The sequence below is a fragment of the Vicugna pacos genome, chromosome 1 (assembly GCF_048564905.1).
Source record: "Vicugna pacos chromosome 1, VicPac4, whole genome shotgun sequence".
Classification (NCBI taxonomy): domain Eukaryota; kingdom Metazoa; phylum Chordata; class Mammalia; order Artiodactyla; family Camelidae; genus Vicugna; species Vicugna pacos.
Genome location: NC_132987.1, coordinates 73,653,614 through 73,669,413, shown reverse-complemented (window position 1 = coordinate 73,669,413; position 15,800 = coordinate 73,653,614). Strand labels below are relative to the sequence as shown.

Sequence of the window (15,800 nt, the reverse complement as noted above, 5' to 3'; positions counted from 1 at the left end):
AGACTTTTTTTTCTGTTTCATTTACTAACTCTTGTATCTCCAGTTCTCAGTACAGTGCTTAGACTATAATTGGCAGTCATTAAATATCTGATGAATGAACAAAAGATGGAATCAAGTAGGGGTCACCTTATCACTCTCAGTGTCAGGTAATGTACACTACGGTATTACACAGGAAGGAGTACAGAACAGTGCAGTACTTGAATACAGTCCTCATTTAACCTCTCTGGGCTACCGCAGTTTAGTGAGTATGTCCTGACCTCAGTGCTGTGGAACTAGACCAAAGGTAGGTTTTCCACATTTCTCTGGGAGGAGTGCTAAGATACCCTGAGATGAATTCAAGCCCTGTCTTTCATATCCTTGTCACGTCTGTGCAATCTGCACGACAAAGTAGCTGCTTGGTTTCCTAATCCATATTCCCTTTCCCCACTAGGATTTAAATCCTGTTCTGACTCTCATCCCTGACACCCTGCCTAGCCAGGAGGCTTGATCCTGACTGCCAATCCAAAGCCACTGGCTAGGGTACTACCTCACCAGACAGACCACCTGGAACCAAGATACTGCCCACAATCAGAATCCTGATATTGCCAGAAAAACACAGAAAGTACTATTGCAACATCTGATCCACCAGACCAGATCCTCTTCAGTATTGATTTGGCCTGATTTTCCTGGACTTTGACCATTCCCTGTGTACCCTGACTTCCACCACAGCTCCACAATGGCATTACTTCCCCTAAGCTAATTCCTCCCGTTTCCAGCTTTTTCCCTCTGACTTATAGGCCTCACAACTATGAATGTCTCATGCAGAATTACAAAATGAGTACTGTGATGTCCGTTAATCCCTGAACACCTTCAAAACCTCTGTAAGAAGTGGCAAAGGTCTTCATGTTCTGGTTTATTTCCATACCTGGGACCACAAGGTTTGCAAATGAAATGGCATATATGACAGCACTTTCAAAGTTTGGAGTTGTCTGCAAATGGGCCTGCATATATATAGAAATTTATTATGATGTAAGTAGTATTATCAACCAGTGAGGAGAAGATGGATTATTGAATAACTATTGTTATGACAATGGTTAGATAACTGCTAACCATTTGGAAAAAAATTAAGCTGAATTCCCAGCAGACTCTTTTCATTAAAACAAATTCCAGATATATTAAATATTTAACTGTAAAAAATAAACTACTGAAAGAAAAGATAGGTTAATTTGTTTATAATCTTAAAATTTTTTCTAAACATAACACAAAGCTTAGAATGCATAAAAGATTGTTCAGTTTGGCCACCTACAAATTAAAAATCTATACAGCTAAAAGTACAACTAAAAATTCAAACAGTAAATAAGTTGGGAAAAATATTTTTAAAACATGACAGATGAGAGGTCAATGTTCTTAATAAACAGTTATGATAAATCAATTTTTAAAGATGAATAACCTAATAGAAAACATGATGTTTGCCAAAAAAAATACAAGTGGTCAAACAAGATGTTAAAATATGTTTATCCTCCTTAATAATCAGGAAAATATAAACAAAACAAAATAAAATTTTTCGTCTATTAGATTGGCAAGATTATACAAAATAAAAACCCCCTACTTTTATAATGACTGTTTTGGTGCTGTAATACTTTGTTATTAGAGAGCAATTTGTTGCAGTTTCTTTAGAGGATAGTTTTTCTACAGTGATATGAAAAATAGAAGTGCACATAACTTATGCACCTATCAAGTTCTCTTTCAGAAAGTTATCCTTCCACAAGTGTGCAAAGATACATGAGTGCTCACTGTAGCATTGTTTGTAATAACAAAACCTAAGTAGTGCTCAATAGGACACTGGGGAAATAAATGGAATAATATGCCTCCATTAAAAAAATCATGTAGATCGGTATGTATTGATATAGAAAGACTTCCAAATATGTTTTTAAATTTTCAAAGGCTATAGAATAGTAATTTGAGTTAAAAGACAGACACGGTAATATACGTATTAAAAATGTCTGGATGTTTACAATAGTGTTTTCTTATGGGCGAGTGAGACTAGGGCATGGAGGAAAGTCTCAAAGCCTAATGTAAAGATCAATTTAAAAAAATTAGCTGGCCAGCAGTAGGTCAGGCTACTCTCAAAGTCCTTAGGTCCTGTTCATTAACTTTTGTGTGACATTAATTCAAGAATTGTCCTGATTAGTCACAGAGACCATGAGTTAACATTGCTATGCTGTTTGCTGCTGATGTTTTAGAAGACTCATCATCTTTTAAACGGGAATATCTTTCAAATATTCATTTTATCATGATCCCTGTATCTCCCATTCTGGCACTGATTGGTTTGAATTGCTTTGAGAAGAAACTTTTGAAATAAGATGTTATCATGTAACTTTAAACTCTGGAACACCTGTGCAAACTGTTTTTGCTTTTACTCTGTAAGAAAGCTCTAAAATTTAATGGCATTTCCTGCAGCTACAGAGAAGGCCTAATGAAATATGAACAGTCTGTCCCTTGAGAACCAGGTGCTTTTTCAACTACATTTCTCACCAGCCCTTTTCATTTTCGCAAAAGTGTTTTTCCTAGTGATGTGTACATCACCATCAGTGGATCCGTGAGACAACCAGAAACTGTGAAGGGTAAATGGGCCTAAAATCCACCAGAGCGTCACACGTTATCTCCTTCACTTGAGTCTCAAGGGCCACACAGCCAGCTATGTCTTTTCACCTCTGAAAGCCGTTAAACATCTCCCCACAGCAACAGACAAGTCAAAGGCACCGCTGTTAGGGCCAGAGTGTGAAAGGCATCCGAGAGGTTTTTCCCCTGCAAACCAACACCTGCCTCCAGCACCGGCTACACAAAGAGCGGGCGGGAACCAGCGAGGCCAGCGGAGACTACAATTCCCAGCAGGCTTAGCGGGAGCGGGTTCTCGCACGTGCATCCCAGACCCTGGGAATGAGGTCCCTCTGCAGGGCTTCTGGGAAAGGAACATGGCAGCTCGCCGTCTGCGGTCTGGGCTGGGCCAGCTGTTTGCGACAAGGACTGCGCTGGGGCGCGGAAGACGAGCTTACAGCATGTCCCAGGCCTTCGCGGAGGTTCTACGGCTGCCAAGCAAGCAGCTGACGAAGCTTGTGTTCCCGCTTCAAGAACTCGAGCGGCATCTCGTCCCGGGCTCGAGACCGGACTTTCACCTTAAGACCTTCGACCCGAGCCTGGAGGATATCGCGAAGTCCGACAGCGTCTTCACGGCCACCGTCCGGAACCGCATCGAGTACCTCAGCTCCGCCGTGAGTCTCGACCACGCCCCGGACCTCCTCTGCCCTGAGGTGAGACAACCGCCTGCTGGTCGTGCAGGCTTGGACTGGGATTTGCTATCACCTATTTCTTGTCACCAAACAAGAGAGATTTTGTAGCTTTGTATGGACGCATATCATTATTGTAACTCAGTAAGCAAATATAGTTTAATTATTTAACCTCTATAGTTAGCCTCTAGTTTTATCGTCTGTAAAATGAGGACAATATTATCTACCTCATAGAGATATTGTAAAAAGCAAATAAGAATACGTATGTTAAGTGCTTAAAACAGTACCTGCCACGTTGAAATCATTTATTAGATAGTAGCTGTATGTTAGAATTTGAGGTTTGACTAACCACAATCTACGTTTTATGCTTAGGCAAGACTGAATAGTGTTAATAGGTTTTTGCAGCTAATACAACATATATCTATACACACACACACACACACACACACACACACGTAAACTAGTACTCATTTATCTTCTTTTTCCTTGTATAAGGTATGTTTTATAGGCAGAAGCAATGTTGGAAAATCCTCTCTCATAAAAGCTTTATTTTCACTTGCCCCAGAGGTTGAAGTTAGAGTCTCCAAAAAACCGGTATGTTTAAGCTTGAAATGTCTAAATTGTCTCTGAATTGATTAAGATGAGTAATGAATGTTGGGAGGTACAAGAAGTCATAATTGTTGGGTTCCTAGAAAAGTGATTTCTTTCAAACAACTACTGAAGTAAAACATTTCGTCAATGCCTATGTATTTCTCCACAGAAGAGGAAGTGTGTCTGGATTTACTTTAGTCGTCTTGCCAGTATTTAAGGAAATCTTCCTTGGTCCAAATCTTTTCCAAAGAATTGTTCTGTGGTCATTCTATATTTGCTTCTATGAGAATAATCTAGTTCTACGTTGATTTTAGAGGAAACAGCTTTAAAGTGTATTTTTCTTCTCCTATAGTCTTTTGTACCTTGCAAACTCTTATACACCAATCGGGCTCTTCCCAGTTTACCCAGGGCCAGATTATGTGCCTTGTTATCCCAGCCAGTCTGCTAGAGTAGCTGTCATTTTCTCATTTCCTCGACTTCCTTCTCAGTAATGCAGACTCTACCAGAAGTCACCCCAGCTCCTCTTACCTTCTGTCCTTGGCAGAATGCTCCCCCTCACCCAATGCTTACTGCCCCCATTTTCTTAGAACCCTTTCCTGAGGCTTCACTAGTTTCTTGCTCCCCACTTCTTCATGTGGTTGATTCCCTGGCTCCATCACTGATGATTGCAGTCATTTGTTAACCCCTCCTGTCCTTACTCCCCCATGCCCTGCCTCACCAAATAATTCAGCTAAACTCTCACTTATAGTTAGGGTTGTTCCCTTCTTTTGTGAGAAGTCTGTGAAGGAAATGTGTTCTTGACATTCCTAATCTGTAATTCTAAAATCATTTTCCTATAAATAGACACAAGCTCACTGGAAATCTAAGCACCATTTATAAAATCTTTTCTCTGAAAATATTTGTTCTAAGTTCTAAACAATTGGCTTTTAAAATTATTTGTCTTAATCTTTTCTTTCCTGATTAATAAATGTCTGTGGACACAAAACCACATGAGTAAACCACTATTTATCATCTTTACATCAGTTTTAGTTGCCCAGATATTTTATAGTGTTGTACGTGCTTTTTAAATGGCTCAATGAAAGCACTAAACCCATCTAGTAAAACATGCAAAATACCTTGATTTTAGAGAAGCAGTAGTCTAGTCATATAATAAACTATCAGGCTTTGCATCTAGATTTTTTTGAAAACTAGTATGACTGACAGTAAGCATTTACTTGAACCTATCTGTGCTATAATTAATTTCTCTTTAAAGTGGAGATACAGTATTCATCAGAGAATATTGACTAATGCAGTCATACCATTTAGAATGGGATAGTTTTTTCACTAAGAGGGAGCCAGTCAAATAGGAAAGTCTTGAAAATACTTTGCCTTCATGTTTCTAATATGGAATCTAAAGTTCTTCTTAAGTAATATAGAGTCTCTTTAAAGAATGATTGGAGAGAAGAATTAGAATCATCTAAACTTATCTTCAGTCACATTCCTTCTATCTCCTTTTCCTGTATCATCATCAGCATAGTTAGGATTATATACAGAATACTTTTATGCTTTTAAAAATAATTGTTGATTGAGTCATGAAATAAATAAAGGACTTATTGTACAAAAGCTTTTAATTTTTCATTTATTTTATCAGGGGCACACAAAGAAAATGAATTTTTTCAAAGTTGGAAAATATTTTACATTGGTGGACATGCCAGGTTATGGCTATAGAGCACCTGAAGATTTTGTCAAGATGGTAGAAACCTATCTAAAAGAACGAAAGAAGTAAGAAATTTTTTTTTTAGTTAGTTACACTTAACCCCAAAGCATGTTTTCATTAATAGAGCTTCTACACATGGTGAACATTTCAGTTTATCAAATGACATTTTTAGAAAGTCCACTTTATTCTCATAATATTCTACAATACAATATTTAGGAACAAAGTATATACTGTTTACTTAGTTTTTTCCTATAAATTAGCTTAAACTTAAATTTAAGTGTTTTCCTAAATTGAGACTATAAATAGTACTTGAGCAGAGTTTATCTTTTCTTTTACCAAACTCTTAGCTGCTAATTTTGAAAATGAAAATGGTTGGTCGATCTGGTATTTGCCAGATTTAAATAAACCAGTAAATTCTAATCATCCTTAAAGTGCTTCTGACGTCACATCCTCTGTAAATATTACCTTTTTGTCCCCATAGGTGGTCAAGTAGCAGTTCTATGTTTCAAGCATTGTACAATATATAGGAAAATTAATGTTAAGCTTTTGAAGTGTGAAAAAGTAGTTAAAGTATCTTGCTTATTGTACTTTACATAGAAACTAAGATAAAATATTTACACAAGAAAATACAAAATACAATGTGTCTGGTTTCTGTTATGTTAGTTTTAAAGTAACATTTGAAAATTTAGACATTTTTATGATAAATTATAGTTAATTGGGTTCCTGTTTTTTCCTTCCAGTAGAGTTCAAGCTCTTAGAGGAAGGAACTCATTCATCTTTGTTTCCAGTTCTAGTCAGAATATTTTGTGTTCAATATATGCTATTGAAATAAATTCATATTTAATGAATTTTGTTATTGAACATAAACAGCATTGAGACCCATTGGACTGTAGGATGGACTTCCTGGTGAATTGAGAATTCCTTCTGCCTCAAGCAATTTTTTAAAATTTTGAATTGATAATTATTCAATAGAAATTTGTTAGTATAGTGAGTGTTGGGGGTGGAGAAATGAATGAATGTATTTTGTATTGCTGTTAATCTTTATTTCTGCATTCTTACAGTTTGATGAGAACATTTTTGTTAGTGGATAGTGTTGTTGGAATTCAAAAAATGGACAATATTGCCATAGAAATGTGTGAAGAATTTGCATTACCATATGTGGTAAGTATTTCTTTTGAATCATGGTTGCGGTTAGAAATAGTAGTTCTGTGTGTGTGTCTTTTTAATGAGTGAGTAGGTCTTGCCTGCTCAAGAGATAAAAGAGTACATTTTGAATAATCTTCTGAATTATCATCCATTAATATTAAAATAAGTTCTTTGGTGCTCTTTTCCTTCTTCTAGCTTTAAGTGTTCAATGTTATAGTCAAAGTAAGAGTTTTTCTAAATTGTTCATTTAGTATTCCTAAGTGCTTTTCTTTGTTGTTGTTGTTTTAATGGCAATATGAATATTTGCTAGAACTCGTTAGTAGCTCTGTAACAGCAGCTTCACAGATAGTACTTAACAGAATGTAAATAAAACTGCAACTGAAAAATTTGCTAAACTAATTTGGAATTTAGGAACATCACAAGAATATAGCAGGCTTTAGCACACATAAGTAGGAAGTTTATATTCATAAAGAAAACAAAATTTCTTATGAGAATATGTTACCAGTGTTCTTTCTGTTGTTTGCCCTGGAATAGAATAGATTCATAGGTTGGTGTCCATGTTTATTTTGCTTTGTGAGTTTTCCAGATAAAATGTCTTAAAGTTCCTCTCCAAGGAAAAGAACCCATTGATTAAAATTTGGCTTCAGAAAAATGTCAGAAAACCACTAAAATGTAACAGTGGAGTTTAATGCAAATCAAGCCATGTTACCAGTCAGAAACTTTTTTGTATTCTTAGGGTTATGGAATTCTTGGGATTTGCAAAAGCTCTGTGAAACATTAGAGATAACTTATGGTGTGAAGAGCCAGAGGATTGATATACATTGTCTACACTGCATAGTAAAAAATGCCCGGATATTGCCAAACTGGTTTGATTAAGTAATAGTACTCCTAATTTAGTATCATAGATATCATGTATTTTCCTTCATTTTAACTTTAAGGAAATATTACTTTCGTTTTTGGAAAAGAGGTTGTGACAGAGGAATTATGTCTCCTTTTAAAAATCAGCTTACCCAGGACATATTTCACAGAACTAGAACAAATCATAATAAAATTTATATGGAACCATCAAAGACCTAGAATTGCCAAAGCATTACTGAAGAGAAAGAAAGAGGTTGGAGGAATAACTCTCCCAGACTTCAGACAATACTATAGAGCTACAGTCATCAAGACAGCATGGTATTGGTACCAAAACAGACATATGGACCAATGGAACAGAATAGAGAGCCCAGAAATGAACCCACAAACCTTTGGTCAACTAATCTTCAACAAAGGAGGCAAGAATATACAATGGAATAAAGATAGTCTCTTCAGCAAATGGTGTTGGGAAAACTGGACAGCAGCATGTAAAACAATGAAGCTAGAACACACCCTTGCACCATATACAAAAATCAACTCAAAATGGATTAAGGACTTAAACATAAGACAAGATACAATAAACCTCCTAGAGGAAAACATAGGCAAAACATTATCTGACATACATTTCAAAAATTTTCTCCTAGAAGAAATAAAAGCAAGAATAAACAAATGGAACCCAATGAAACTTACAAGCTTCTGCAGAGCAAAGGAAACCAGAAATAAAACAAGAAGAAAACCTACGGAATGGGAGAAAATTTTTGCAAGTGAAACCGACAAAGGCTTGATCTCCAAAATATATAAGCAGCTCATATGACTCAATAAGAAAAAAATAAACAACCCAATCCAAAAATGGGCAGAAGACCTAAACAAGCAATTCTCCAAGGAAGACATACAAATGATCAATAAGCACATGAAAAAATGCTCAATATCACTAATTATCAGAGAAATGCAAATCAAAACTACAATGAGGTATCACCTCACACCAGTCAGAATGGCCGTCATTCAAAAATCCAAAAATGACAAATGCTGGAGAGGCTGTGGAGAAAGGGGAACCCTCCTACACTGCTGGTGGAAATGCAGTTTCGTGCAGCTACTATGGAAAACAGTGTGGAGATTTCCTCAAAAGACTAGGAATAGACTTACCATATGACCCAGGAATCCCACTCCTGGGCTTGTATCCAGAAGGAAATCTACTTCAGGATGACACCTGCACTCCAATGTTCATAGCAGCACTATTTACAATAGCCAAAACATGGAAACAGCCTAAATGTCCATCAATAGGTGACTGGATAAAGAAGAGGTGGTATATTTATACAATGGAATACTACTCAGCCATAAAAACCGACAACATAACGCCATTTGCAGCAACATGGATGCTCCTAGAGAATGTCATTCTAAGTGAAGTAAGCCAGAAAGAGAAAGAAAAATATCATATGAGATCACTCATATGTGGAATCTAAAGATTCATGGACAGAGAATACAGACTTGTGGTTACCAGGGGGGTGGAGGGTGGGAAGGGATAGACTAGGATTTCAAAATTGTAGAATAGATAAACAAGATTACACTGTATAGCACAGGGAAATATACACAAAATGTTATGATAAATCACAGAGAAAAAAATGTGACAATGAGTGTGTATATGTCCATGAATGACTGAAAAATTGTGCTGAACACTGGAATTTGACACAACATTGTAAAATGATTATAAATCAATAAAAAATGTTAAAAAAAATAAAAATAAAAATCAGCATATTTGCCTTTATGAGGAAAGAATTCTGCTTCTCACTCCTTCTGTCTTTAATATATTTTATAACTAAAAAGCATAATTGATTAGTCAGGAAATTTAATTTTAAAGAAATTTCCTACAGAAAACCTTTGATAGATACACCAAGATTTTACTTTTCCTCTAGTATGTAATTGTCTTTGAATAAGTAAATTATTCAAGGTAAATATTTAATATTAAGCCTCGTAAATTGGAATTTAGACTTACTTGGAATAAAACTATACATAATTTGGAATAAAACTAGTGGGTACAGCCTACAAATAGCCTGGCTTCTAATTTTTCCTTTAGATTTTACATATAAAACAGAATCATTTTGTAAATTAAAATGATTATAAGTTATCAGTTTTATATGGATCAACCTAATAATACTCACATATCTTAGACTACAAGATACAGTGATTATATGAAACATTTGGTGCATGGCAATCGCAAATATGGCTCCAGGGTGCTTTTCACTGGTCTTGAATCCAAGGCCCTGTGCAGTTAAAGTACTGGAAACAGCAAACACACAGTGTATACTTCATCTATTGCGTCCATTAACTCCTTTAATCTTCACGGTAACTCCTTTAGGAAGTATTGCTTTTATTTTATAGACGAGGAAACAAGTACTAAGTGATTAAGAAACTTGCATGGGTCACCTAGTAATTGAAAATTTGTAACTAAAATGTGTAAAACTAAATATTACGAAATAACAGTTGACCCTTGAACAACGTGAGGGTTGGGGTGCCAACCCTCCTTGCATTTGAAAATCCAAGTGTAATCTGTAGTCAGCCCTCCCTTTACAGGTTTCTTGCATATCAGTAATTCCTCCATGTTGACAATTCCACATCCACGGATTTAATCAACCATAGATCATGTAATATTCAAGTATTTACTGTTGAGAAAAAAATCCACATAAAAGTGGACCTACCTAATTTGAACCCATGTTATTCAAGGGTCAACTATATTCCTAATGCTTAAATGTTTTTCTTACAGATGATATTAACAAAAATTGACAAAGCTTCCAAGGGACATCTTTTAAAACAAGTACTTGAGATCCAGAAATTTGTTGACACTAAAACACAAGGATGTTTTCCTCAGTTGTTTCTTGTAAGGTAAGAGTTGAATTGTCTTGATAACTTTTTGTACTGACAAGCTTTATTATTAAATCTGTTTCTAATACTGAGGAGTATTAGAATTAGAGGAGTTTGGAAGAATATACACTTAGCATGATTTATTGGTTCAACCCATCAACACTTTTATTTTTTTCTTCCCTCTATTCTCTCTTCCTTCGGCAGATTCTTGCTGAGTCTTCTTGTGGTATCTTCATTCTCTTTCTCCCTCAGCCTAACTCAACCTTAGACCACAGTGGAAGTGAAAACTTCTTACATTTTAAATAAGCTAAACAACAGCCACAATAAAAATACTACCATCCCTTTCTCAGTTCCAAAGGAAAACAACTCATCTTTATTGTAGAAAGCTCATTCAGGCTGTGAGGAATAGGAATTTTCCTTTAAAAAGACTGTATGTAAAGATGAAATACTTCATGTAAGTTAGAATCAAGCATTGGTAGCAGACAGAATGGTTATTTCCTGAACCAGCAATTTTTGAGATACTAGATGTGGTTTAGCAATGGAACATGAGTTTACTTTCAGTGTATACTTTGGGTACAGTAGATAACCTATACTGTAGCAGAAATGCCATTCCTCTGTGATTTTCTTACTCTAACTTCTTTGTGGAAGGCACTGTGGTAGTTTCTATGAGAAAATAATGAAACCAAGTAACAATTGTATATGAAACTGTCCTCTACACAGTCATTCTAGGTTCTACCAATTCAGATCTAGTTAAATCGTTTGTAATTACGAAAATGCATGTCCAAATATGTCCTCATTTATTCCTACAAAATGCTTTTCTCCTTTGACTTACATTCAAGTATTTATCCTATTTGTTTGTGTCCCGTATATACAACGGAAATCCTAGTTCTTCTTAGAGCCCTGAGTATTGTCATAGAAAAGTAACTGTTTTTTTTAAATGTCTAATAAGAAGGAAGTGAGACTGATTCAGCTAAAAAGGCAAAACAAACATAAGATGGGCAAATTATGGCCTAACAGCAGCATTTATTAAAAATAAAAAGTTGTAGTTGACTGTAAGCTAAGTTTAATGGAGACTGGAGAAAAATTGACAATGTTTTCTTAAGCTACATTAATGGAATTATAGTGTCCAAAACAGGAGGATGATCAAACAGTAGTCCCACAGTGCTGTGAACTGTATGCTACCAGACCAATCAGGCTGGATTGTGGCTTGACAGTAAGAACAACTAGAGCTATCTGCAAACAGATGGTCTTGGGGGAGGTTATGTCACTGAATCATTCAAAACACTTAATTGATCCACAAGTAAACATCCCTGTTTCGCAGATACAATTACAATTTGGAAAAGTGAAGTGAGTTGCAGAGAGGTATTTGCTGAAATAGAAAGAGCATGGACCGTAGAGTCAAATAGCCATGATTTTGCATGGTTCCTCTTGTTCTTGGCTAGAGATTTTAAAACAACTTATTTCATTTTCTGAGTCTGTTTTCTCACTTACTTAGTAAAAATGTGATGGTTAGAAGGATTAAATTAAATACATTGTGACTGATGTACACACATTAGCTACATACTGAATGTTAGTTTCCTTTGGTCAGTCCATTGGTAAATGGCAGAGTCAGGCCAACAGCCCAAACTGTCAGATTCTTGGTACTTCTTACAGGCATTCCCTTCTTTAGATATACCAGCATTTTCTGATGCATGACCTTGGAATCATGGCACCACCATACTCACTATGTAACTAAGGCACTGCAGAAGCCACACAGCACTCAAAGTCTTAAGAATTGAGACACAAGAGGCTGCTTGCTTTCATGAACTCCAACGTTCACTATACCACAGTGACCACATACAGGAAGTTGTCACACTGTACTCTGTAGCTTTCAAAACCCAATTCAGAAAGTAGAGTTATTTATACTCCTTGCTTTTATTTGCTTGATCAAGTCCCAGTCCATCCCTCCAAAGGGAGTTTGGCCTACTCACACAATGTAAAATAAGTTAGGTTTTATTTCCTTCTCTTCCTGTATGATCTTGGTAGGAGAAAGGTGGAAATGTGGGTAGACATGTAGTCCAGCGAGATTTGGCCTTTAAGTCTGTTGGCAAAAGTTAACTGTTATCCTTTGTGTCTAAACTCTGCCTCAGCTAAGTAGAGAAGTGTAATTGGTGAAAGGCCCCTAAAGATTGACACTGGGATCAGTCTATTTTTATAAATGGTATGGAAGAAGTATATAATTAGGCACAATATAATTGCTTCTATAGATTTCTATGTAGTGAAATTTCAACCAAATGAGAACTGACTCTGAGGACAAAGAAAATCATATGAATTGACCGAAATGTTGCAGATGAGTTAAAGGTGCCATAGTGTGTGGACTGTCCAACTTGTGTCTCTCCTTTAAGCCGTATTTGTGTAACTTCAGTTATAACTGAGAATCATTATGGGCTGTTCTCAAGTAGGCAGCTTTGGTCAAAAAGTCTAAAATGCTGTACTTTATCAAAAAGAATTAGCAGTACAGCAGAAAATATTTCACCTGTTTTATATACCTGTATTCATAAAAATCATAGTGTATCCACAAAAGGCCATGTATCCCAAGACATGTGTTCATGTCCATGCTGACAAATGTGTGAATGTATATGGATGGATACAGTAAGACAGATCAATAATAGACACAATAATGGTGATGATTTTTTTTAAAAAGTCAGGAAAAAAGGTCTAAATTATCAAGGTGATTGAATCTTTGTCACACAAAGAACAAATTAAAGAGATCAGAATTTTAGTCTGGGAAATAAAAAGCAAAATAGAAGATATCCCAATGGCCTTTTTCACAGAAATGGAACAAATAGCCCTAAAATGTGTATGGAACCACAGAAGATCCTGAATAGTAAAAGCAATCTTGAGAAAGAACAAAGCTGGAAACATCACATTTACTGATTTCAAACTATATTACAAAACAGTATGGTATTGGCATAAAAACAGACACATAAGTCAGTGGAACAGAAGAGAGAGCCCTGAAATAAACCCAGGCATATGTGAGCAATTAATTTACAGCAAAGTCTCCAAGAATATCAGTGGGGAAAGGATAATCTCTTCAATTATGGTGCTAGGAAGATTGGACAGCCACATGCAAAAGAATGAAACTAGACTAGTATCTTACACTATACACAAAAATTAACTCAAAATGGATTAAAACTTGAGTGTAAGACCCGAAACTATAAAACTCCTAGAAGAAAACGGATGGTAAGCTCCTTGACATGTCTTGGTGATGAGTTTTTGAATCTGACTCCAAAAGCAAAGGCAACAAAAGCAAAAATAAGTAAGTAGACAATATCAAACGAAAAGCTTCTGCACAGCAAAAGAAATCATCAATAAAATGAAGTCAACCTACTGAATGGGAGAAAATATTTGTAAGTCATGTATCTGATAAGGGGTTAATATCCAAAATATATAAACTCATACAACTCAATAGCAAAAAAAATTGGATTAAAAAATGGGCAGAGGATCTGAATAGACATTTTTCCAAAGAAGACATACAGATGGCTAACAAGTACATGAGAAGATCCTCACCATCACTAATCATCATGGAAATGCAGATAGAAACCACAGTTATATATCACCTCATACCTGTTAGAATGGCTGACATCAAAAAGACGAAATAAATGTTAGCAAGAATCCTCATGCACTGTTGGTGGGAATGTAAATTGATGTAGCCACTATGGAAACTGTATGGAGGTTCCTCAAAAAACTAAAAATAGAATTGTTATATATGATCTAGGAATTCTACTCCTGCATACATATTCAAAGAAAGTGAAGACATTAATTTGAAAAGATATATGCACCCCTATGTTCATTAAAGCATTATTTTCAATAGCCAAATATGGAAACAACCTAAGTGTTCCTCAGTGGATGAATGGGTAAAGATGATGTGGTATTGTACAGCTGACCCTTGAACGATGTGAGAGGTTAGGGGCTCTGACCCTTGGCCCAGTCAAAAATCTGAGTTTAACTTATATTACATATTTGAAAGTTGCTAAGAGAATAGGTCTTAAATGTCTTCATCACAAGAAAAAAAATATCTGTTAACTATGTACGGTGACAGCTAGGCCCACTGTCATGATCATTTCATGACATATAGAAATACTGAATCATTCTGTTGTGGCCCTGAAACTAATGTCATATGTCAGTTACACCACAATTTAAAAAAAAATGTTTAGTCTGGAAAATAAAAAGCAAAATGGTAGATATGGTGAAATTTGTAGAATCATGAAGGAAATAGATCATATAATGTGGATCACCAGATTTAGAATACCACAAGAAGCTGGGAGAAGAGAGGAAAAGTAAAACAAATTAAGACATTCTGTTTCATACATGGAACTCACAAGAGTTTGGTAAGCAGATTTTAAATTAGATGAATTCAGATTTGTAACTACCTCTGAAGTAAGGAAGGAAATGGTTTTTCTTTTCTTTTCACAGTGCTGTGACCTATTCTGGAATCCATCTGTTGAGATGTTTTATAGCAAATATAACAGGAAATCTTAAGACTAATGGCTTCCAAGTTAGCTGAAGATTCAGAATTCTCTATGCCAGCTGAAGTTAAACAAGTAAAATTTCAACATTGTTTTAAATGTTGTGTATGTGTAACTTGTGGAAGGATCACTTCAGCCTTAAAACCTGCATCTTCCCAAAGCCAAGAATGAACTTGTGCCTGGGTGGAAAATGTTTATAAATGATTGAACTGTGTTGTTCATTAGGACAGATACTAGCAGTTTTTCCTATTTTAACAAACTGACAAGAGCACGTGGAAGTTCATAAAATGAAGACCTATTTACTACTGCTTAAACAAGGGTTTGCCATGTATTGGGTTTTTGTCTTTTAAAGAGAATGTCTATTAAGTGTATTTTTTTAATGTTACAATGGACTAGGTAAAAAGAGGGCTACTTTTCTGTTAAGCACTGATAGGTAGGTTGAAGATAAATTCTCCTATGTATGGCTATAATTTATCTTTTTTTGGAGTCCTTATTTAAATATAAAAATTATTCTTGATAAATTTCAGTCAGTCCATGCTGGAAACACCAGTCATTTCACCTTCAGGTGACCACAGGACTCAGAATCAGAAGATTAGAATTCAAGTTCCAGTTCTAGTATTTACTATATGTTGGAAGTTGGGCAGATTACTTGAGTTCTCTGGATTTCTTTTGTAACTCTTACCTCAGAAGCTATGAAAATTAAAATGTCAAAAAGACATCAGTATATTCAACATATTTGTAAAGCAAAACCAACCCAGGTATATAGCAAGATGCACAGGTGGATTTATCACAGAAAACATGTGGAGGAAATAACATCTTATGTAGTCAAAGACAAAAAAAAAAAACAACTAGTTTTAGGTGAGAAAAGTGATTTGCAAAGGG

The 15,800-nt window shown here is 35.7% G+C and overlaps 1 protein-coding gene across 12 annotated transcripts in view; it reads left to right on the top strand.

The window, feature by feature from the left end:
* Window positions 1-2,767: 2,767 nt before the first annotated feature.
* Window positions 2,768-15,800, top strand: part of GTPBP8 (GTP binding protein 8) — a 172,115-nt gene continuing 159,082 nt past the window's right edge. For 8 of the 12 annotated variants that reach the window (XR_012074631.1, XR_012074632.1, XR_012074630.1 and 5 more), the window contains exons 1-5: window positions 2,775-3,290; window positions 3,762-3,860; window positions 5,488-5,618; window positions 6,615-6,714; window positions 10,313-10,431. Coding sequence is in view for 4 of the 12 variants with exons in the window: in XM_006207563.4 (XP_006207625.1) it covers window positions 2,955-3,290; window positions 3,762-3,860; window positions 5,488-5,618; window positions 6,615-6,714; window positions 10,313-10,431; window positions 14,866-14,956 (876 nt within the window). In the remaining 8 variants the exon portion in view is untranslated. Of the gene's footprint in view, window positions 3,291-3,761; window positions 3,861-5,487; window positions 5,619-6,614; window positions 6,715-7,637; window positions 9,434-10,312; window positions 10,432-14,865; window positions 15,635-15,800 lie in introns of those variants that run through there. The other 4 variants (XM_006207563.4, XM_072965342.1, XM_072965345.1 and 1 more) reach the window with 4 other exon arrangements.